The sequence below is a fragment of the Varroa jacobsoni genome, unplaced genomic scaffold, assembly GCF_002532875.2.
Source record: "Varroa jacobsoni isolate VJ856 unplaced genomic scaffold, vjacob_1.0 scaffold_1296, whole genome shotgun sequence".
Lineage (NCBI taxonomy): Eukaryota > Metazoa > Arthropoda > Arachnida > Mesostigmata > Varroidae > Varroa > Varroa jacobsoni.
This window is the reverse complement of record NW_019214198.1, coordinates 178,580-203,472: the sequence shown is the minus strand read 5'-3', so window position 1 is coordinate 203,472 and position 24,893 is coordinate 178,580. Positions and strand designations below refer to the sequence as shown.

The 24,893-nt window shown below is 39.2% G+C and overlaps 1 protein-coding gene across 2 annotated transcripts in view; it reads right to left on the bottom strand.

The window, feature by feature from the left end:
* Window positions 1-3,864: 3,864 nt before the first annotated feature.
* Window positions 3,865-24,893, bottom strand: part of LOC111268515 (uncharacterized) — a 32,390-nt gene continuing 11,361 nt past the window's right edge. Inside the window, exons 5-15 of one of the 2 annotated variants that reach the window (XM_022847538.2) lie at window positions 15,652-15,838; window positions 15,305-15,372; window positions 14,120-14,234; window positions 12,806-12,897; window positions 10,680-10,748; window positions 10,363-10,461; window positions 8,256-8,419; window positions 7,172-7,305; window positions 6,403-6,582; window positions 4,799-5,094; window positions 3,865-4,475 (exon numbers count right to left, since the gene is read on the bottom strand). In XM_022847538.2, coding sequence (XP_022703273.1) covers window positions 4,392-4,475; window positions 4,799-5,094; window positions 6,403-6,582; window positions 7,172-7,305; window positions 8,256-8,419; window positions 10,363-10,461; window positions 10,680-10,748; window positions 12,806-12,897; window positions 14,120-14,234; window positions 15,305-15,372; window positions 15,652-15,838 — 1,488 coding nt within the window. In that variant the 3' untranslated portion in view covers window positions 3,865-4,391. The remainder of the gene's footprint in view (window positions 4,476-4,798; window positions 5,095-6,402; window positions 6,583-7,171; window positions 7,306-8,255; window positions 8,420-10,362; window positions 10,462-10,679; window positions 10,749-12,805; window positions 12,898-14,119; window positions 14,235-15,304; window positions 15,373-15,651; window positions 15,839-24,893) is intronic. The other variant, XM_022847539.2, reaches the window with a different exon arrangement.

Genomic DNA, 24,893 nt, shown 5'->3' with positions numbered 1-24,893 from the left:
TTCCGCGCCGTGGCCAGCGCGAAGTATTTCGTGTGAACAACGACCATGACAGGGGGTATACTTGCTGGAATCCAAAACCAAAGATGAGCCGGTCAATGTCTTCAGCAAGATCTAGAAACGAGGTCACAGACGAGCGCCTGCTGGAGGAGAAGCAGTACTAGTCTAGGTAAAAGAAGGATGCGAGCGGGTCATTGCTTACGCCAGTCGCTGCTTGCCTGACGCTGAGGGTAGACGGCATTCTTTAGAGATCGAGTACTTAGCTATTGTATGAGAATTTCCTGCCATACTCGTAAGGACGATATGTGGAAGTTGTTACCGATAGCGATGCACTAAACTACTAGAAAGGAAAGGCGAACTTAACGCGTTGGTCTTTGATGCTACAAAACTACAATTGCAAAGTTAGTTACAGGAAGGGGTCCGTTAGTGCGGACGCCTTGTTGCATCTAACCGCGCTGGTAGGACGGTGTTAACCGACCACGGCACTGGTTTCGTCCAGCTTGGGTTAATCTGAAGGGCTGATGAGGGACGCCGTGACCCGGGTGCTGGAAGCTATTTAATGTTTTCTGCACGCGTTGTATCTATGTGCTAACTATAAAATGAATGCTGTAGTAGGAAATCTTTTCGTGCATCGATCTTTACATGGCCATTTTTGTTCGTCAAAGCTAAAAACAGAACCAGTTGCCATACAGGCCAGTTTCCTATGAGGTGTGTCAGCCAGTCTACTCATGAAGAATTATTCGGTGTGAGAGACTGAGGATATAACTGCTAATTCGTGGCAAAGCAAATGTTTGATACACTTCCATATGTCTAATCCCTACTACAGTATTCATTGCCATATACAATTAAGTAATAACTACACTCTGTGAGGTATAGCTTTATTATAATTTGATTACATTTACGATCCTACCAATATAGTAATATTAGCATAGCGTAGTGATATTTGTCTCGTAAACTTAAAACACCTGGAGATCGAATCTAAGCGTAGACATACGTACTTTCGTGCTGGGAGCCAGTCAACCGTCTGATCGGATGCCTAACGGCAGTATCAGGCATAAAACCGAAAATTGAGTTTTTAGATAGAAGCAACGTAAAGCCTTTTACAGTTAGAGGTAATTATATTTGCTGTGCAAAGAACTACAAGATACCTCAACCTAAGGCCAAGATTTAGCCGAAGCAAGATTTCTGAACATACTTAGTTTTAACGTAAATTCGTTAATATCTTCGACTTCACATAGCAGCTTAATTCTTTTTTGTATTTGGAGTCTGTCAGCAGTAGCTCTTTTCAAAGTAAGCTTATTTCCTGTGGCGCTACAAAGATCTATTGACCACGTAACTTATTCGTCTCGCTAATGAGCCTTACCTACCGCTCTACCAATCCCCGAACCAACGCAGGCTTGAGGCCGTTTTTGCAGATTTTGATCTAAAAAATAAATCATACAAGTTTAGTGCTAACAAATGTCCTATGGAAGAATGAATGTCTTGATCCTGAACCCCTTAAGGATCTATAAGATAATCTGATTTTAAGCGAGAATTTATAGGAGAAACGGGCTTTATCATATAAATAAATAATGTCTCATCTAGACGATTTTCGCCTCAATCATCGTCGAGGTTCCTCTAGAACTAGGATGCTAGTCGCGTCACTTGACATGTATGGAAAGTCCACTTACTGCTGTTTAAGTTTGACAGCTTACCGCTGACTTTGTACGTTATTGCTACTCAATGATCCACATATCTAACCTATTTTTTCCGATTTCCATTTTTAAAGATCTCTTAACGTATTTCTTTTTTTTTCCGAAGCTAACGCTCAAACAATTTTCTATCTCTATACGGAACTCTTCGAACAATGTGTCAAGGGTTCGTTCAAAACACAAGACGACTTTCAATCCAAAATTTTTCCCAAAATGAGCTTCCTTCGCTCGCGCGCCCGTGATGTGGTTCTCTATAATATCCATAGTTACATGGCCAACTTCGCCAGAAGAGGACACGTCTCGCCTGGGTTCCTGACTGCTTTCGTAAAAAACTTCTTAAGGCCCATTTCCATTTCATTAATAAATTTAGCCAATCTTCAAGGAACAGTCGTTCATTTAACGTGTCCTTTTTGAATCATTTGGACAACAAATATCTATTGGGCTATAGGTTTCAAAGATGTACTAATATGTGTACTTCTATGCTATCGAACGATTTTTTCAGCATATAATACTGTTATACCTTCATAAATTACTTCCTGACGGATAATTAATTTTATTTTGAGACGAAACGGTCTCTCAGCATTTTAGTGTCTCGTCAATTGGCTACCATGGTGTCTTTTAGACTATTTATGGACTCGCTCGCGCGTCAACTTTTTTTCAATAAGCGAGAAAGTTCGGAATTTATCTAAGTTCCTAATCGGTTGTCTGATGCACAAATCAAACAAAAGTATAGTTGATCTCCACTGCCTATAGGCTCGTAAGTATCCTGTCAGGAGTGACCATAGGACGGTGCTAGCTGAGACAACTGAGCGCGGAAACAACGTTTCCCGAGTTATCAAAACAAGCATATTTGATACGCTTTACTCTATTTTAAAACCGCCGCATCAGACTATTCCGCTAGGTTCATATTCAAGCAATAATTTAATGTCGATTAATGCTGATTATATGTTATATGAGACTTTTTGATGTCGGCCTTCTCAGGCTGATGCGGCCTTTGAACTTGTTTGTTTCACAAAGCTTGACCAGGAATGATTTTGTAATATAGTAACGGTAACAAGTCAGCAATGGGTAAGAAACGACAGCTATAGACGTTGTGCGTCTGTTCGGTATATTTTGCTTACTGACCAATGTTTAAGACGTAGAAATTGGACGAAAAAGTTTACGCGTAAGTATCTGCGAGCCCAGATGCATCTGCCAGTAATAGTAGCAGCAATAGGTGCTAGCAGCATTGGCGGTAGTGATCATAGTGTAGGACGCAGTGACATGACGCGTACGCACGCACGCACGCACGCACGCACATGCAAAAGTGCAAAGTTAGTGTTTGATGTTCATAGAAATTGTTTGGCGGTCATTTTTCGCCTCGCCACAACAACGTCCAAGCATCACGTACCCTGCACGCGAACAACCTTAGTAGTGCAACTGTGATACACAAAGTTATAAATAATTAAGTTAAGCAAATGTACATAAGTTAAATGTTTCTCAAAAAACATGTTCAGAAAGTCGGACAGTGTCGTGGCATTTAAAAAGGGGCACGCCGTTCGCCAAAAGTTAATTATGTTCTTATTAGTATTTACTACCGCTTGAAAATAGCTCGGTTTCAAGAGACATTGGCTGTCACACAGGCACCTCTGAGAGGTGCGCTTCTAGGCTGGAGAAGCATGAGATTAAATGAAGCATGCATTAGGGGGACCTAACATGTGTCATCACGGCCTTTAACTTCAGAACCTTACCAATCTATTAGCAGTTCGTTTCCGAATTTGGCCGACGAACTTGTTTGCGGTTCTAACCCAAATGGATGAAAACAAAACTTCTCTCAATGCTTGAGGTAAAGCTTGATATTCGTACACAGAACCGCAATCTATGTACACCTACACAATCTACAACCGTAACATTTTGTTTTCACTAAAGAATCACCAGTTATAATCTATAATAAGATAAATACACACCGTTAAATAAGACCTAATTATATTTGCCAGGATGTAGTAAAATCTCATTAGCTGTTCTGTAAATGATCAGTTGGCCGTTTCTTGAAGTACAGTTTTACCTATGACCAAAATAACCTCACAATTGTCGATTAGCTGATAACATTCCGTATTTCTCATTTTCGTTTTATCATATCATTGTACAATGATAACGTTAGTACTCTACTTGAAGCTGACCTAAATAACTGATAGCATTTAATTTTGTAAAAACAATGTCGTTTATTATTTTCGAAAATCGCGCCATTGCGGTACATATCGTAAAAGCTGCAAATAGTTGTACTTGGCGGGTGCTAATAAATAAAACAGTTGTGCATTTTATAATCTAATTCTCGTTAGTATTTCTATCAATAAGGCACCATTCGATTGGGTAATGCCCGAAAGCACCAAAATAAATGCTAGATTGTATCTGCTAGGGATCAGCACACTGATACAAGCGGGTAGTCAAGCGTATCACTGCATGAAACTGTGATCGAAACAAAAAAAAAACACTGTCGCTGCTATACGTAGTAGCCTAATTTTTTGTTATTTTCCCTTAAGTAATTTTTCGTCTTATTTATCGGCCTTTTGTGATTCCATACCAAGGCGTGATCCGGGCAGACTTTCAACAGGTACGCACACATGCCGTCGGCGTATATTGTGCTTGTCGTAGTTGTTTGGACTTTGAAAGTCGCTTCAACATAATAGCATACCGGGGCTGAGATGCATAAGCCGATAACAACTATTAGAGGTGCACCGATCGAAAATTTGAGGGATTCTTCGAGACGCCAAATCCGAAGCCCCGAGGTGCCGTATTGAAGTTCTGGCGCTGACAACCAATATTGAGAAAAGAAACAGCTTTGGATTTATCAGTACATAGCACATGGAACGAAAACATACAAATGCAAACGTATACGTATTATATAAGCGTGTTTATAAAACGTCACAGTTGATCACTAGATTCAGGTCCTGAACGTCCTGAAGTAGCTTCGAAGACGAAACATCTTGGCCGAATTGTGCAGGCCGCTTTTTGACTGATCCCTCGAAATTCCAATGCAACTTATCACATACACGCGTTAGTGTATGTATGAGAAAAAGTTTTCGATGACTGACTATTCTTTGCTGAGCATGTTAAAGCGGAAGTTTACTTACGTCATGGACAGTGAACGGTGTAGAAGCGGGAGCATAGCTCGGTACCGAGCTAGACGCACTGCTACTGCGGAGCGGATAATATGAATGACTAGCTGGGGGTGCCTGGATGAACTCGTTGTATGAATTGAAAAATTGAGCCGGTGGTCCCACTTCAATGTCGAGCTGAACATCTCGTGGTTGACTTTGGAGGGGCGCCACGCATGGGGAGCCAATAGTTATCGGCGACACGGATGCAGCTGTAGCAGTGGCTTTACATTGAGCTGGGCGAATCTTACTTGGTTTGGGTGGGGGGGGAGCTGAAAACATGCGTGCTTATTAAATAGCTAGCAAGCAATTGTAGCATTATTATATAGTGTTACTGACCTATAGGATATGGCAAGCATTGCTATATGTTACATAAGTTGCTACTTACATTGATTTGTGAGATATCGGTATTGTTAGTAATTATCTAGAATAGCGAGCATAGTGGCTTATCAGAACCGCTCATTACCCATCATAAAATGGCGCAGACATCTGTAAAAGGTCATTTATATCCGTCAGAAAGCGAAACGCTCGCGTCATTCGGATCCGTCGGTTTGTGGTTGTCACAGTGGGGGATGTGCTTGGATAGAAGTTGAGATTCATCGGAACTTGTAATTACATTTGGATATATTATGCGCCTGAACAAGTGTGAAACGATGTAGTTGTATCGACGACGGCTATGCCGTGAATATTTACCTATATAACTGGATTTAGAACTAATAAAAACGCTTACTTCTTCTATTTCAGCTTTCAATTCTATAAGATAGATAGGTAAAGGTAGCGAGATGGAGGGACGGGGGTAGGTAGGGAGAGCAAGCGCGTCGATGGCATCCAGTGATTGAAGTTCAAAACGAATGTTTGAAACAATTGGAACGCAAAGTTATAAAAAGAAATTTGCCAGTTTGCGAACATAAGTTAAACAGAAGTCTCACATAATGCCATAAATATGCTATTCGATCTTCATTGAAATTCAAGCACTGTCGTCTAGCAATAAATGTACTTAATATATGCGTAAAATACAGAATGGCTATAGTCATTTGGGAGAGGCATACATGTTATATAAACCCAATTTTTTTCCCAAATGTGCCACTCACATTATAAAGCACGCTCAACACTAAATGCAAATTACAATAAAAACACGCGTAAATCGTCCGAGCCGTCCTTGGGATGTCCCTCACATGTTCCGGTTACAGGTATGGCTTGTAGCAGAAAATAAAATTAGAGTTTGGGAGCGAGTTTTGATAATTTAAACCATTCATTTCATTGATCATTTAAAATTTTCGGGTCTTACCCCACATTATGTGTTTATTGCCTACGCAATCGAGAAAAACGTTTAGTAATATGCAATGTCTAAATGAATAAACTGTGAAACCGGAACGTTTACGGAACCGAAAACAGCACGTCAAAAATATATCATTATAATAATTTACTCACGTAGAAATAGACGATACTTTTTCCAGCGTGACGAAGGCTGAGTTCATCTATCATTAGCTAGAACCTTTCTCTAAACCCTATAAATATGCTAATTCAAAATAATGCTATTTTGCGAAATTGCTTATAAGCGAAAGAGCTAAAGCACATACGTGGCTTCTTCTTATTGACGGTGACGCAAACATTTTGCGTAGCTGTGCTTGCTCCTTGACCCCAGCCGCGAGGAGAACGCGCCGGTAATGTATCGAACGATGCTATGCTCACTTCTGGGCCCGATGGAAACGACAGAGGCGCCAACGGGATGCGGACCGATTGATTGTCCCACGGTACTTCTAGAAAACACGGTGTGATCATACAAAGGCTATCAGATTCAAGTGACTGATTTACAAGTTGGGTTGGAGTAGGCCTAACTGTTAGAACTACGTGTTTTCAACAGACAGAGCCTTTGAGGGCACATCGCACAAAAGCCATACTATTTCAAGCCCATATTTGATAAAGGGAAGACAATATACAGACCAATAGACCCAAGCATGCCAGAATAATTTGCGGCATATCATCGCTACATCTCCTCTGACATGCCGTATTGACTAGTCGAAACTATGGATGTATTTAGTAGTCTATTGGAACAATGAATAAAAGGCCAAAAAAAAGAGATAAACCAAGTCCTACCAGCTCCACTCAGAGTATTCACGCTTCTAACAAATTGTACTAATAATATGTCAGAGTTGTTTAAGTGAGAATCCATTCAGGATCAAAACTTCTTTCATTTGAAGCTAATGTGGCCGATTGCACACTGTTCAAGCAATACGTGGTAAACGCACAATACCCTTAACCAAATACCAACATACGCAGTTTTCGCAAACCGAAATATGATAGGAAGTTACATGGTGGTCCAACTTTGAACTAAGAGGCCTTCTTTACCTGAGCCGAGCTCGTGCACGGTTTGGAAGGCAGAATCAACGGCACCAGTTGGACTCTCCATTGCAGCTTCCCAAGGACTTTTTACCAATCGTAAACGAGACTGGGTGGCCTGCTGGCCGATCTGGTTAAGGTACCTGACAATAGAAGGACAAATTCATACGAACACTAATTTTGTAACATCGTGAATTACCTGGTTATTTTAAAAATCTACTCAGGATGGATCGAGGTATGTCGACGTTAGCAATAATTAGCATATCTAAGACCGATAAAATGAGCTTAAGGTCTAATACGCGAAGTCCCTATACTAGCTTATAACGTTATAAAATATATGTATATATTGAAAAAGGAAACAGGGCATTGCATCGGGTTTTTGAAATATTACAGTTAATCGTGTCTATATGAATGATTAGAGGATGGATTTGTTAGCAGCATCAGATACACTTCGATGGGGTTTAATACTTCCTATCATTGAATCTAAACCGTCTCACTATCGTCTGTTATGTTAAACGAGATGTAATTGATAAGTATAAGTCAGGGGCAACAATATGACAGTTTTTAAACGTAGAAACGACAGATTTAGTTTCTGCCGAGGTGCATATCCTTGGCTGAATAGAAAAAACGATGAGATAAGTAAAAGCGTCCCATATCAGATATGCAATGTTACACTCTGCTCATGCTCAAGTCCTGCATCATATAGCAGAGAAGCTGATATCCTCGCCCGTCCCTCTAATGCAAACACTGAATGCATCTGGTAGTTGAATTTTATCTATTCTGAATATATTGCTAAATTGTAACGTGGAAAAACATTTGTCTCATGAAACTTTTAAACGTAAGTTCTCTAATGGTGACCCTAAACAATAATCATGCTACGATTTCTTTAGGAAATACAAGACAAACGTTTACTAACTTATTGTGAGCTTATCTTTGAAATTAGCAAAAGGCTAAACATTCAGCCATGCAAATTTTCACCATTTTGCAAGATAGATAGCTTCTGCTATTGTGGCCTCGAAAAAGTTATAATTCCAATAAAGAAAACAAATATATATATATATATATATATGTGTTATTGAAAAGAACCTCTTACCGATCGGCCGGAGAGGATATTTCTTTGATTCTAGGCGCCTGAATCGGTGGTCGCAGAGGTGGAGGGGGCTCGACTGAGGCATCATCTTCAGGTCGGTCTTTTTCAGGCCACCTATCACCAAGCTGTGCTTTCAACTTATCTACGTCGACAACCCAATCTTCAGACTACGGAAATTAATTAATTTCGTTATCACCGCGAGTTACTAACAAGCACACAACCATTTGCTAAAAAAATATGGCAAAATTTAAATATATAAAAAAGAAATAGTATTCGAATGCGTAAATATACATGACTAAATGGTAAGAGCTGCAATATATATTTTTTACGTTCTTTGTAATAGGATGTAAAAGCATGTTGCTTTTCTCTACGATCGTCTACTGATCACCTATACGCACTGCGAATGTACGTACAGACACTGCAACGTTTAGCGTCATCTCTATATAACTACAATCGCATTCGTGATTACCTCAATCATATAAAAAAAAAGCTTATAATTAGTTAGGTGAATTCAATATTCTTCCCTATAACGATCACTGTAGAATGTTTGTGTCTCGTTCTTAGTGTAGAGCGACACAATACAATGGTTTCCAACTTTTTCTCTTTTATAACATACAACCTAATGAGATCGGCAATACTATGGGATCTCAAGTCAACGTAAAGAAGATTATTTCGAAGAGAGATTCATGTACCTTTATCCAATGTGGTCCTTAACGGCCATAAAAATCATCGCCATTAAGTGACTTAGGCACAAGTCGGGCTACTTTGGCAAGAAAGACCCCTCCCATGAAGGTCGCAAAAGCCTTACGCTACTATGTATGCATGCATATTTAGTGAAACCCTAACCTAAATGGCAGGTTTTCAAAAAGTAGGTTTCACGATATTTAGTCTTTCTATCGTTTTGCTATATAACCCGACCACATTAAGCAAACATGTTTTAACAATGTCCTCCTTCGTACTACACTATTCCAATAGTACTCAATGGAGACGTTGGAAGGTTCCAAGTTGTTTATTAAAGTTAAAATTGAACCGTATGAGCCTTTATAGTCTGCTACCTTCGAAAAACATCGAGAAGGAGCAAACGTCATCAGATGTACCTCATGAAGTGTACTTTTTCCAAAATGGGTGATTTTTACGAATTTACGCGTGAACATTTGGTGTTAGTTAATCCACGTCATCCATTCACTGATAAACAATGATAACAAACGCCAATTTTGCCGTCTAACAACCTATATCGTATTTGAGTTCGACCAATTAATTAACACGAGTACACAATTTCAGATCCTCTTCTTACCCCTTCTATGGCACTGTATGTATCATAAACTATTGTACCACTGAAATAACTAACCTATCCAGTGTTTATGAAGCATAACTGCAAAAATAATGTAGTTATTTATATAAAGCTTATTTACAACGTTATTAACTAAGCTATTATTGTTGTATAGCTTTAGGACAAATTTGAAGTGTTTTCACAACTATCATTTTCTGCATAATATTTTTTATGCAAGGCAAGTAAACCGAAGAAAAATTACAGTGGTAGGTGTACAAGACATTTAAGTATGGAAACTGCTCAGTTTTCCGGGTTCTGCCGACCGTAATGGAAATGAAACCGGGTTCTCAAGAAGCGACCACCATTTTTCGAGGAATCGGTGAACACTTCCCACAGGTGCCAGCGTGAAATCTTCTTAACTTTTTTGGGCTTTATGTAAATGGGATAAGATTCGTTCAAATCTAATTTAAACAGATGTAACTTTGTTTTGAGATAATGGAAGTATTGCACTGGAACGAAGCTATAACTTTTAGAGGCTGTAGCAAGGTTAAAATCAACTAGCGTAGCAGAACGCTATCGTTTTCGAAATTAATGATTAGATCAATATTATGGAATATGGAACTAACCATAGTATCTTTGTGTGACCGTGTCAAAGTAGCAGAACTGCTTAAAAACAAAGCAACGTAGCTTCGAGGCTCACTGTGAGATAACAAGGATAGCCACAACGTTGTGGCAGATGGCAAAATCATTTCGGCGAATGAACTAGATAATGGCAACAATGTGACAAAGTTACGCTTGTTATTCTAAGGGCTTCGTCAGCAGGACAAAAAAGGTACGTACCTTTTTCTTGCGTTTGGCAAACATCTGCGAGCCTTTGCCACTGGGCGAATTTAATCCCTTGACAATATCTAGACAAACTTCAGGACTCACAGTTATATCCTATTCAATAATCAATAGAATAACGAAAGCCACAAAGAGGTGAATATTAGTAGTTATTAGGACTTAATAAATATTGGCGTTATCTACCCGGTAGGCTTGACGGGTGCCGTAAATAATATTCCATATGCAATTACACGACCTAAAAGTAGACGATAAATAAGGTAGTTTATTTTGAAAAATCTTTACTAGCGGATAAAAGCAGAATAACTCCTGCGCACCTGTGCAGCCGTCGATTCTTCCCATTTGGATACGCTGGGAGCCATGAGAAGTTTCAATTTCGGAGGCTCCTAAAGAGAAAAAGGAAAAGCCAATTTTTCTATGAACGACTATTTAACTTCCATTCTCCATGTTTACCAAGTGTTTTACAGTTCACTCCCCGGGATCTGGGGATGGCCTTCTGAGACTATGAGAATTTATGATACCTCCCTGAACAACGCAGAATTGTTTATACTGCTCACAAGATTTTGTGCGATCGATGATGAAGAAGCTTGAAAACCTTAATATAGAAAAATCATCGAATTCATTAACAGTATGCCTTAATTTTTTCAACAACAACTTTCAGCGATCAGGACCGATCGATTTATAGTCTAATGTGGACAAGGATTTTTTTACCCAAACATTACTATTTGCTATAAATAATACCGATCTTACAGAAACAATAAGTTAAACTATTCCATCAAATGTAAAATGTGTAGCCAACTTAAAACAAATGCTGATAGTAATCAGTAATGACAGAAAAATTATGGAGAAAACTAAATCTCAAGGAAAAATCTTGCCTACCTAATATAAATATGTAAAATTTTTCCCTTTCGAAACACTCTAATGTAAATTTGAAGTTTTTAAACAGTTTTGTTCGGAAGTGTGCGAAACATATAGCTCTGGCAGTAGTTTACTTTTTCTACCCTTATATAGTAAGCAAAGAAATTTACCTTCGTTCGTTTTTTGCCATCGAGTCGACAACGGCATTTTTTTTTCTGGGAGATGGTTGAAAACTTCAAAAAGTATCAGTTGCTTAGTTTGTTGCTAAAGCCGATGTTTACGTATCGGTTAAGGCTTCTTCATCATTCAGCCTCAATATTAGAGATAACGTTATCAGGTATTTCTAGGACGAACCTGGCGAGCGATCACCAATAATGGTCTGTGTGGCATAAAACGTGCGTACCAAAGCGATTTCATGAAAACAATACTCTTCAGTGTCGCGTTAGAAAGCCGGTTCGTACTTGCTAGACAACAACTGCCCGATCTTGCAGGCCTATCAAATCAGCTAGATGGGCTCTTAAAAATATACAAATATGACTTATTAAACCGTGACGTTCACATGCATGCTATTCCAGGCTTAATTTATAGATGTGCCAAAAGCGCTGCCGCTGTATGCCCTTTTGATAAAGGGCATGAAAAACAAAGCCAGCTCAGATTATCTCCCGATCTTATGATACACCTTTATATGCATGACAAACCCAGTGAAGATGAGCAATTGTAGGTTTCTATAGTGTCAATGGGATTCATCAATAGACACATTAAACCGAATACGTTCGTTTCAGAGTGACGAGGCTTGATCACCTACAAGCCATAAAACTCGAACGATCCGATAATGTTATGAGTGTAGAAGATAATTCAACAAATATGTACATCTCCTATTTACATATACGTTACACTGTGAATTACGCCATTTACGAACCCCGATGGGTCTAAAAGCCGGAGCCAAATAATAAGCGAGTTTTCAGATCAGTGCATGTTATCAAGGCCATTCCTTGATCGTAGTCGATTTCATGCACCCATCAAAAGAGTGAAAGCGATTCAAGCAATGAGTCGTTCGAGCTGGTCCTTCGATGAAGGCGAAGGAGTGAAGCATCAATGGACAATACCCAGCAAAGGTTGGGGCGCATATTAAAATACCGTGAGCAAATGGCTTAATAAGGTACCTATTGTGGAGACTAGGTAATTTATAGATAGAACTGGACATACAAGCTAAGCGTATAGCTGTCTAAAACATCAATTTATAGTTCATAGAGTTTGGAGCCTATTACGTATGCCTAGTTATATGGTACTATGTTAGCATTTGGTGGTGGAAAAATGCTTTGACCCACGTAAATATCGCACTGATTGTCTAAATTCGATGATATTTATCGCATCCTATGCTTATTACCCAACATGAATTCTAGCAATTATCAATTACGAAATATCAGAAAATAACGAACAAACTTAAAGCCCTTTCTACTTAATTTCAACCTAATTAAAACGGCTCGGTTGGTCAGCATAAAGGTTTGTTTGACTTAAGCGAATTAGATATTAAGCAGAAAATTCACAGATATTGAAGACATTGCAACATCCTACCAGGTCTTACCTTAGAAATTTTAACACCTGGAAATTTGTCGGGATCTGGGACAGTCGAACAATCCTCAGTTTCGGTGTATTCTGACTCAGAAATTCCCGGAGCTGGAATAAGAAATTTCAACTATCAGCTGTCTTAAAGCCCACTCCAGATATTCTAATGGGTTTAGTAAGTAGTAGATTATTTTTCTACCGAAGGATATTTTTTAAGGCAAGCTGAAGTTTAATTTGATTGCTAAACATCCAAATGTGTATGAAAGTGAGATAATAGATGTAATTTTAGTAAAATATGATCGTATGAGCACATAGGATGCAATTGGTGATGAAGGCGTGCTCGCCTAAGTCAAATATGTTGGATTTCGTCGTGGAGAATCGTATATCTTCTTAGAAGCTTAAAAGCGCGGTACTCTGATTTTGTGCTTTGTAGACGCAAACGGCCATTTAGATAAAGAAATATTAAAACTAAGATGTTTACTTTTTCATCGAGCAATGGCTTTCGGCGTAGAGCAATGATAACGAATCCGGGAAAAGCGATTCGGCTTTGCTTGTTATGTTGGGGATGCTTGTTATGGGACGGAAGCCATTGATTTAAGGTAGTGCTATAGATATCGCAATACTGTATGCTTGTACCACTTTAGTAAAAATTTGGCTACTATTACGTTTACTAACTTTTTTCAGGTAATTTTGTATGGATTTAAGAAGGATCTTCCTGCTAGCCTGCCCCATGGTGTCACAACAAGTAGTCGAAATAGGGGCTGTTAACCATGACATACTGATTTTCGAGTACTAATATGATTTACAGTTTTCGCAAGGACAGAAATGTTTTGATTAGAAGAATCCTTTAACGAAATTTCCCTTTCCGGTACATCAAAGTATTACAGTTACATTACCTTAAGGTAACCAAACCATAAATTACATACCTTATGTGCTTAATCGATATTATTAGTTGAGTTTCGTACGTATCAGCTGTGCGTGATGGTTTACCGTGACTAACTATAGTACACTATCGTAATGTATCTCTGATACAGGCTAAAGGCCGCTTACATCAAAGGTATGTCATTACTTTCTGCTAGCAGATGATTCTTGCATTGTTTCCTTTGTGTAGTTGGCTTTTAAGTTGATGAGCAGGATGAAAGTTCAGTTAAACGATTCTAAAGTTGAGAGATGAGGCTTGACGGGGTCAAAATCGATAGTAGCTACATAGTGGAAATGTCTCCTAAAATGTCTCCGACAAGCCGTTGGCAATAGCGCTATCATTTGAATGTTAAAGCTAGGTAGTTCTGAATTTAACAGCCACCGAAAATGCATGGACCGGCGACCCACAGACCTTGATGAACCCATTTGTGACTTCGTTTCACTCGACGGAAGAACATGTTTGCTCCTTTTGACTGAGCGTTGGAATCACTTGAAAGGCTTTCGGCAATTTTACGCGCCATCCCAACCTGCAAAGACGAATTGTAGACTCAACTGTTCTAAACAAGTTTACTTTGCCTAAAGTCCTGCGGCACTCTTAGAGCATCATCGTAGGTCCTAGATAACCGTATCACAGCAACTTTATCATTATTTATGCATCACTTTTTGTAGTCTCTAATGTCGGTATAACTTAGTACCCTGGATTTAGATAAACAATGTAAACAAGGTATTAACTCTTCCTTTCACCTAGTCCCATAGGATAATATCACAAATAAGGCACATTTAAAGAATTCAAAATGGCGTTGTATTCGGTTATATGAAGTTAGCATATACCTATTATACGTGAATGTGGTAATTCATTAAGGGTAATATCGTCTCACGGGGGTTAGTCAATTGCATGGCATGCTACCTTTCGTTTCGACCTTCTGATTACTATTCGTGACTTGAGAAATATGAGTTTGATGTGTGTGCGTGCTTTTAGACCTGTTAGGTTAGGAGCCTGAAGTAATGATTGGACTACAGGCTGAATTCTTTACCTTAAGGCTCAATACACTAGCCAACCAACGAATCTAGCCTGTTATGTAAAACAGGCAGATTTAAGGAACATACTATTTAAAAAAAATAAGATCAAAGGACAAATGTGCTCGCGTCTAGTGAAAAGCACTTCACGAAAGTACATGCTGCCGGATCTGATAGGTGTCCAAGTTACTTACTTCACAAGCAATAAACATGAGGGATAAAGAACGCTATTTACAGAAAGGAACTTCTTAAGATTTATATGATGTTTATTGGGTACTGTAAACTTGAATGTCGTAACTGTCAAGTCCCAGGCCAGTGTAGAATAGACATAGGAGAGACATAAACCACTGGTCAAAGAAATATGCGATTCATGTACAAGCGAACTCGTTGGAGCTATACAGTCTCTACCTCAGCGAATATGCAAATACTTCTATGGCAATGCGGTCTCTATATGTTTGCTTCTACGGCAGTTTCCTGTTAGTATATTCCTTAGTATAGGCCACCGTATGTGCGTGTATGTAGAGTTTTGTTTCCATAACAGTTAACTTGATCACTGCGATGAGGAGTCACAGACACGTACCTGTTCCTCAACGGTCGGGTAGGTTGAATTGGCATCTTCATAGAACGACGAGGAGGTAAACACTTTCTCTATAAGAAAAATAAAGTCATATGCAACAGATGTATGCTACATTCAGCGCTATCGATTACGTATTCAACAAGAAAATCACATGACAACTTCTTGATTGGAACTGAACAGCGGCAGCTGTACTTATGCTACACAGTATCGACGGCCAGCCACAGATCTTGCTGTAAACTATCTTTCTGTGTACGCTACTTCTTCGATCTTCAGCAGCAGTCATTCATACTGTGTTTGAAGATCAATTGCAATCAATAACGTTAGGAACATATTGACCTTCTTTTGCTTACTTTTGTTCAGAATAGGAGCCATGATGTCGTCAATTTCTTTGAGCTGTTCGTCCGGTAATGGCTTGTAATATCTTTCCTTTATAGGCCGACCAGTTGGACTGATTAGGAGTGTATCATCGTTAAGAGGTCCTGTTCCGGCCTTTACCGAAATACAAAGAGGCGACGTGGATGAAGCGCTTGATACCTGCTGAACATTGAAACAAAAGACATTCACTCATTACGGGTACGGAGGTTGTCTTTTCACTTAATTATTCACTGACAAGATTGTTACGGCGAACCGTACTGCAAATACCTATAATCAATTAAATAACTTGTGGTTCGTTTGTCAGGTGCCAAGCAATACATTACTTTTGTATAGCTTAAAATAAATATATGTAGAAAATTAGACATCGGAAAAGATTGCTTCTAAGAAAAAAATTTCTCTCGGAAACTGGAGTCCCGCATAAATACAGCGCCTTAACTAAACGTTTACTTGGCTAAATATGCAAAGGCTGGCCTCCTGAAACCAGGAATCCGTAAACTATATCCACGAGCAAAACGATACTAGTTAAAGAATATCTATCGTACTTTGAAATAATTTTCATTCAAAGTTGTTGCTGTTTTTTTTTTTTTCGAGGCTAAATCCTCATCGAGTTCTTAATGCCTCCGTATTATAAAATGTTCACAGGGGTCGAGTGGTCAATTTTGAGTACATCACTTTGGTTGAAACGAGATGACATTCTGCCGAACTCCACCTCGTCGTAAACTTACATCAACAAATAAATGCAAATAGTTCGTAGTTGATAGGAGACCTCGTAACAGTTAACTCTACACCCCACCACTGCGGCATATAGAGGCTATGCATAAAAACACAATAAGTACGTTTATCAAATGGGCAGCAGCTTATACTATATTTAATTAAGGGTCTACAGATCTATTCATATTGAAGATATACACTCAAGTAACGTTCGCAGTTCACCTGACGTCTCGATGAGTCAAGTTATATTTACAGGGAGCAGGAGTTTGTCTGTTTTTATAGGGCTCACAGCACAGAATGGAATTTTTCTACCTAGTTAATCGCTAATAATCGCCAAGTTTCCTAAAAAAAAAAACCCTATGAGGACTCCCACGAAATAGAGTAACATTTTATACGGCAAACAAATCTTCTAGGAGAAATAAGGTGCCGTAGTAGAAAACTTGCGACGGTTGTTAATATATGTTTGAACGCCAACAGGCTATTTATGTGAGGCAAGATCTATCTTTTTTTAACACCTGTTTTCAGAGGCGATACCAACCTCACGTACAGTTACCGTGATAGGTGTGTAAAACACAAAAGATCCTATCTTAGGGGCTTAAACTTTATAAAAAAAAACAGTCTTTACAAAAGCAATGTTACTGATAGATGAGAATAAATAGTAAGTTTTCAAAGATATATATATATATATATAAATAAAAATGTAATGTATTTTTTCCACTGTACGAATGCAGTGACAAACTATTCACTGAATAATACTAACGATAGAAAATCTACCAAGCTGTGACGAAGGCTTCACATTTCGTTATTGTATGAGCATAATTTCGAAAATACCTATCGAAACGTTTCAATTTGTTTAATCCGGTATAATTAATATATCTGATTCATCAGAACGGTAAGCTGATGCATAGCAGGAGTCCTGCTCGTTCTTTCCAGATTTCCCTTATTAAGATGCCTATCCTGGCAGATATTCACAGCAATGGTGAAAAATAGAGGCCGGTAGTAAAAGCTGAAATTATGTCATCAAAAAGAGATAGCGGAAGCCATCAAGGGCAAATTATGAACCTTGTGAATGTTGCTCGATTCGGCTGTGAATAGGCACGTCAGATAGAAGTGATTACCAAGCGGCCGTATCGAGTAGCTTTCGTCCCTTCCTTACGCTACCCTATTTACGTTATTCTGCGTTTAGTTCAACCAATGTTTTTATGTGTTTATTCTGTCAAGAACTCATAATTATGAGCTAATAGTATGTGCTTTGATACGCGGTGTACACTACTGAGGATAATCATGTGATATGCCTATCGTCTAACAGCAAGCACTGGGACTGACAACAAGCGTTCTATGCCTCGTGCCCGTAGAATAGCTCGATAAGTAGGTAGGTGACAGGGTGGCATGTCAGGTCTGTGGAATCCTTGTTATGTTTCTTTCTTTGTTCCTGATTAACGTAGACAGGAAAAAGTGCAAGACCATTTCGTATGACGAAAAGGCCCACAAACGGACTTCAGGCAAGAACTTAAAGTGACTGTCTCTTACTGCTCGAGTTGCTGCCGCAGCTGCCGCTCAGTTTGCACGAGCCTGCCATATAGCCAAGAGCCGCCGGCTACTGGCCTGTCTGTTTACATTGAAGACAAACAAAAAAAGTTAACCGACGCATCGGATCGCATAGACGCGTAGAAACCAGTTATATACATATATGCCTGTATAAATGAGTGAAAAAAAGAAGACATTTGGCACTGGCGGCCAATTAGATTACTCGTAGATACAAGTTAACTACAGCAGGATAGCGTTTGAAAAAAAATTATGTAATCCGTTTTAACAAACTGTTAAGCGATCTGACTTCCCAGCGTTTACGTTTGTGCGTAATACAGCTAAGACAGAAATCTCCCGCCGGATTCTGCTTCTGACTGTAGAAGCGCCGACGTGTGCCGTAACTAGTTGGCAAGTAGATCTTATCGACAATATGACGTTATCTTTTTAGCATAGGGCAGCGGATAAATGTCGAGATGTACTAATCGTTTATTTACATATACATATATGCACATCGTGCGCAAATGTTTTTGTTGCTCTGCTTAATAGCGAACAAATCCCTTCGTTGTGTCTGTGATAATTTTGCAACAAGAAACCCCAGATGTACAATACCTAGCACATCAACTAAGTAACATTGGATGAAATTAATTCATCAATTTACAGAATGAATAGTGGCTTGCAATTCTCAAGCACAGCTGGCATAGATAGAGTTAAATTATACGGGCTTTAAAGGACTGCGAGCTAACAATGTCTTTGGTAAAAAAAAAATAGTTAGAAACAATTTTCCGATACAGACGTTTTTAGTATTTTTATTTACAACAACATCTTACATATATATTCTATGTGTGTAAGTCTGACTCGTATTGAGTCCATGCTGCTAAGAGCGTGTCGTAATGAAGCTCTTCGTTTAACCCAAATTTGCGTCTTCTTTGGCATTCATTGGCTACTTTTAATACAGCCTGCGGCGAGTAGACGGACTGTCATAGAAATATGTGTGGTCGAATTCAGTTTTCTGAAACAGAAAGATAGATACTTTGATGAGTTCGTACAGGTTTACTGTTGAAGTCAGCATGCATATACACAATGAAGTTGTAGAATATTGCACTCTTTTCCGAAATGGTTCACACCTTGGATAGAGCATGGCAGCTAGTGGAGCTCGCGCTACGAGCAGTAGTCAACGAATGATGCGGGCATGACGAAACGTAATTAGCCCCTCCAGGACGTGGGCTGTATCTAGGCAATAGAACCGCAGCGATGATGTCTCTGTCCATCTGGCGACGGACCTGAGTGAAGTCCCGTTCAACTTGATTCCGAAAATCATCGTGGCTACTGACTAGCGAATCAATGTGAGCTCGTCGAAACAGTTGTGTGCGCTGTGCAAGAGGCATCTGTCGTGTAATATTGGCAGAATTCAGATCTTAAATTAGATAACTGTTAGTTAACTGATCTACGGAACAGGTGCCATCCAAACGTATGGCTGATAGATCGTTTTTCATTTTGTAGGGCCTTCCCAATTGTCCCAGTCGACGCCCTGCTGTGTCTGGGGTTCTATTTAATATCTGAAGATGGAATGGTAGAGGAAATGCTTGTTATTAGCTCGGGGGTGCGATAAGCGTCACAATGACGCATGAATCGTCACCAATATCCGGACTACACTAAATGCAAACTACAATGGAAAATAGATTAGATTCTTACGTTAATATAGACTTTGAATGAAAAAGCTACAAGAACTGTGGACATCGCTAATATTCCACCAATCTTCTATACATGCCACACACTATACTCGCTGCTATACTCCGCTCTGTTCTGATGCAGAAGAAAACGGACCTATGCCCAGTTTAGGGCTAGATTAATGTGAAGATATTTGTTTCCACGATTCAACTTCATTCCTGACACTGACATCTAGGTAATGTGGCTTTCACTTCATCCGCTTATCAGTTTTTACTGAAGACAGCACCTTAATAGCTAATGCACTTTGTTATGTACCATTCAAACGTCTTGAGCAGCAAGTTAAGCTTCTATCGCTTAACGTATCTGTACGAAATTTGCTATTACCTAAATATCTTACCGATCTATTACATAGCATGGAACATATCGTACAAGTACTTACATTGACACGTAATATTGTGTTGAAGTTGGTTTAGTCGATCGATGCAATTGCCGCAGACTCTGCGATTCTTTGCTGCCTCGCTTAACGTCTTTCACAAAAGCTATAGCGGAGAAATCTTCTTCAGACAACTAACGAGGTCATACACAAAGACGCTGAGCTAACAGCATCGTTTCTCAGGGACAAGATACCCATACCCTCCTGTTTCTTGCTTAGACTTGATCCTAAGCTGTGTGCCAACGGAGAGCTTTAAAAGTCAGCCGTGTTATTATTGCATGCCACCGCCCGCAAAAACACACACACACACACACACACAGACGCAGATATTTACCGAATCAAGCACAAATCGTCGAACCGTCTGCGGCGCCAACAGCCGCTTCTTGAAGCTTTCCTCTGAAAAGAGAAAGCCTAAAAGGAGATGCATTCTACCCGCCAGAGGGCAGTTAGCATTGAAGCTATGCCAATGTCGGTCGAGACGTTTGTAAGAGGAGGCAAACGAACTATGTAGCACACCTTTTGGGTGGCGGTGCAGTTGCTTAGGTGGTTCAACCTTTGGGACAGCGATTCGTTCAACTGATCTGCTTTCTGATCAGTGATCTCCGATTCCTGTTTGATCACATGGCGAAAGTGTTTGTGCACTCTAGCCCTGACGGAAACGGTTTTCTTGATGTTAGCCAATGTCTTGTTTTTACGCTAATGTTACTGTCGTATGTTTAAGGCAAGCACACGATAAGTTCCATATAGCCCAGTGAAAATTTTTTCGGTTCTTCTCGTGCAGTTTTTTAAATTGACGTTTAATTGGGGTGCTCGCCTCCCCCGTGTAAATGCTCAATACAGCTACCGTAATCACTACTTTTATTAGCAGTTAATTGACAAAGTTCGCTTTGGGGTCTCCAATTGGAATGCACCCAACAGCACTTCGGAAAATAGACAATGCTTAAAAAAAGTGCCAGAGCTCTCCTTTAAATCTAGTAATAATGGCCTGCGCTCCTTCTTCAGCCACATGGGAAGAGCCAAAATGCTAAAATATAAAGGTTCCAGCGAGAGGAATCAAACAAACATTGCGGTTGAAATGGCAAAGTGTGTTCTGTCACAAAATATAATCGATACTGTCACATTATACATATGTGATTAGAGAAAATTAGCCCGTCAATTTTGACGTAAACGGTTGATTTTTGTGCTTTGTCTGAAGCATCTTAAAGCGCATTCGTATGGATGACGGTATTTAAGATTATAATTAAATTCATGCAAGTATTTGGGTAATGAAGTCAAAAACATCTTAGAAAATAATAAATATTTTACACTGATAAGTGTTTATGCGATTATTACTTATATTATATTATCATAAACGAACATTGGAAAAGTTCATCCATTCCCCTTTACGTTCTGCAAAATTCTGGATGTAAAATTAGGCAAATTTTTTTAGAGAGAAAAGAACAAAAAAGGTTCAAACTATTATATACGAATTTTCTACCGAACGGTTGGCGCTGCCAACATTTCCTTTGGTTCATAGTCAGTAAAGTTCATCGAAGATGGAAGATCGTCGATAAATTACCCGGTCAGCCTTCCAAGTAGATTAGTCAAAAACATTGTTTGTAAAACAATGTGGGAAAAAAGTAAGAAAGCTTAATTCTGATAGATGGAACCGAATTATGCAAGATCATTTAGGATTAGGACTTCGTCAGCACACAAACGATAGACCGAGTCTTGTAATCAATAGACATACTTAGCAAAAATACGGCTTAACGCCGTAAAGCGATATTTCATAGTTAAACGTTTCGTGCAAAGTTTTGCGCTTTACGCATGGGCTATATAATTCTGGAAAGAACCTCGCAACACATCATCATATCTCGGTGCAAAACATCGTTACATCTGGGCCTCAATTTCTACAATAGACAAACTACTGAAGATAGTCTACATATTTGTTCTTGCAAGTAAACATTTCCCTTTAGTTTACATACGTATGCTACTATCATTTGAAGTTAGGAATCTAAAATCGGTAGACGCTCGAAAGTCAACGGTAGCATAGGGTAAACTCTTTGAACGAAAGCTGGTTAGAAATTTTGCGCGCTTTACTATGAATAGAATTAATCTTATACGAATACACAACTGCTACAGCAGGCCACAGGCGCTAAAGGTTGAGCTACTGAGAACTGATCAGTTCTTGGACAGATGGACCTATATATGGGTTAGCTGTTTAAAGCCCGAGTAGGCCTATGCCTCGCAAGAAGGTACGATCATTTAATATGTCGCTATCATCATAAATACGATAAAAATACGAACATATTAATAAGGGAGTAGAAATAAGTCGATAGCTTGCGTGAAGATATTTTCGAATTAACCATAAGCCCAAGTTAAGTGTGTAGTTTTCTAATACTAAGTTGAGATTCTATTGATAGAAGTGAAAGATGTCGTTCTTAATTGGCTGAATTTCAGTCAAAAACCGCTGTGAAAGATACTTTTCGGGACGACAGATATTCGACACAAATTTACCCGGAAACATGTCCAAACAACCTGTTACATCTCGCTACATGGAGAAATATGCTATCGGGTAAACAAAGCTTCTTCCTTAAAATCTTAGAGATTTTTAAACAATTTTGAAATGTTTCAATTTATAACTTACGGAACCAAAGGGAGCTGATCTTCAGCATAATTTTCGTAGAAGTCTTCATTTATTTACGGTGCATATATTTTTACACTGACATATAAGCCCAGGTAGCAAAACAAGCCCTACAGCATCACCTCGCAAACCCCGTGGTCATTGCCTACTCTCTATCGATAGAAAAGACGTATCTGTCTTTCTTCGTAAACTGTTTATATCTTCAAGCAAATCTCACACTGTGTAAACCCTCGGTCACTTTCTCGGTCTGTTTGAAACTATCTCTTTTTCTTTGTACGTATACATAATCGTAGATAAAAAAAACTATATTCACAACAACATATTTAGAAAAGGTAGATGTGTTGCTTACTATTACTATGAACTCCTTATTATTTTGAGGACGTAGTTGACAAACCGTGTTGGATCGTTGTTTTACACTTTACTGAACAACGACTGGTCTTTAGTTACTTTGCTTAACTTGCGTTTTGCTGTCGCCAACACACGGGTGGCGTTCGCTATTTTTTCGGTGAATCAGACTTTGCCTATTGATGGCAACGACGAGTATCGCAAGTTCAACCCTTTGTTGCAAACTTGCCCACGTTCGCGCGTGCTAATACGTTTGAACGCTCCTGTATTCGGCACATTGTGGCGCATCTGTGGTGAAGTCGAACGCATCAGCATCGCGACTCTCCATCGTTGTGGCAATGTCAAGTAGGATAAAATCGACATGGGATCTCTTTGTTGGAGGCCGTTTAAGGTAGCAATTTCTATAGACTTTGTCACGAGAGCATGTGAAATGAACGTTTCTAATGTTAATTACTAATTTAATTAACGCAGGTGTAATAAACTCGAAAACCTTCGGAGCTAACCTCACAGTGTAACGACCGCCGTATCGACGTTCTAGTATGTAACCGCGAAAACGATATTTCCAGTTGTACTGTCATTTACATCAACGATCTGCGTTGCTTTTCATATGACGGAAAAATCAGCTTGGCAATCAATCATTTGCTTTTGAGCCAGACTATCATACTACTTTCTAGCTGCTCGTCTATTCCGTAGACCTCTGACATGTTAGGACAAAGAACACGTTCTAATTAACACGCACTTATTATGTCAACACATCCATTATATTTAACACCAATAAGAATCCCAGCCACTTCTCGTCATCAAGAATGCCGTCGTACAAAAAAAGATCAGTCGACTGAACGATCAGTAATCGGCTGTCAGAAGCTGCGCAGCAATATATGATTAACTGAAAACCAGCTAGGGGTCGCCTGCCTCGTGCTGAACTAATACCGACATAAAAATGTGCGAAACTTCGTTGTTGCATCGATATATGCAGCTGACAGATATCTGGTGTTATTAGAATTTGTTAGAAACAGATTGTTTTTGTTTTTATTCGTTAAACGCTAAGCGTTACTGGTATCGCCGGTATTTGAGGCATTTTTGCTAAGCGTCACTTCTTATCATATGCGCGACGTAAGTCATCGTCCAGAAACGCCACCAAATAGATCTGTGCATTAGGTTTGACGCTTTTCTTTCCTTCGAAGTTTCCAGTTCAATTGTACGATAATGTAACTATGAAAATATCACACATATACTATACGCAACCATTAGCGCATTACATAAGCTCTTGCCATTTGTACTTCCGGTCTATGCCCTCGAGTAGGTTTGAGCTCGCGCAAGATGAACGCGTTAAATACACTTGTATTGCTTCTACTTTGTGGAGATCGAGTTCTTTTTTCCTAGTTTTGAACGTTTGCTATTATAATTCAGCTAGCCTGAGAAGTTGACAGGACCATAACCCGAACATCGTGTTAAAGCAAGCCTGTCAAACATTGCCTCTGACCTTTGAAGGCCTCCTTGACCTTTACTGGAAAATAGAAATGGCCTATAAGGGCTTTTATGGCTGAACGTGCAATAGCCACTGATATAGCTTCCATGATACAGATAACAGAAGACACTACTCACGTACCTATCCAGACAACTGTTGAAATCCCTGTTTTTGTGCTACTTAATCCTGTTATTTTTAAAAAACATCTAGTGGCAAACGAAATATTATGCAGACATGTCTCAGTGTATCGAGCTTGAATTTCTGAAAATTAACATTGTCAAAATAGAAATTGAAGCTCAATTTAACAGAAATATATCATAGCTATAACACTAGAAATTGTCCCCTGTGGCAAATGAATCGTATTGTTGTGGTTAAGGGCAATTCTGCGCTTTGCCGTTGTACTACTGTTAAGGCCATAGCGGCTGAATAGGCTTAACCTTTA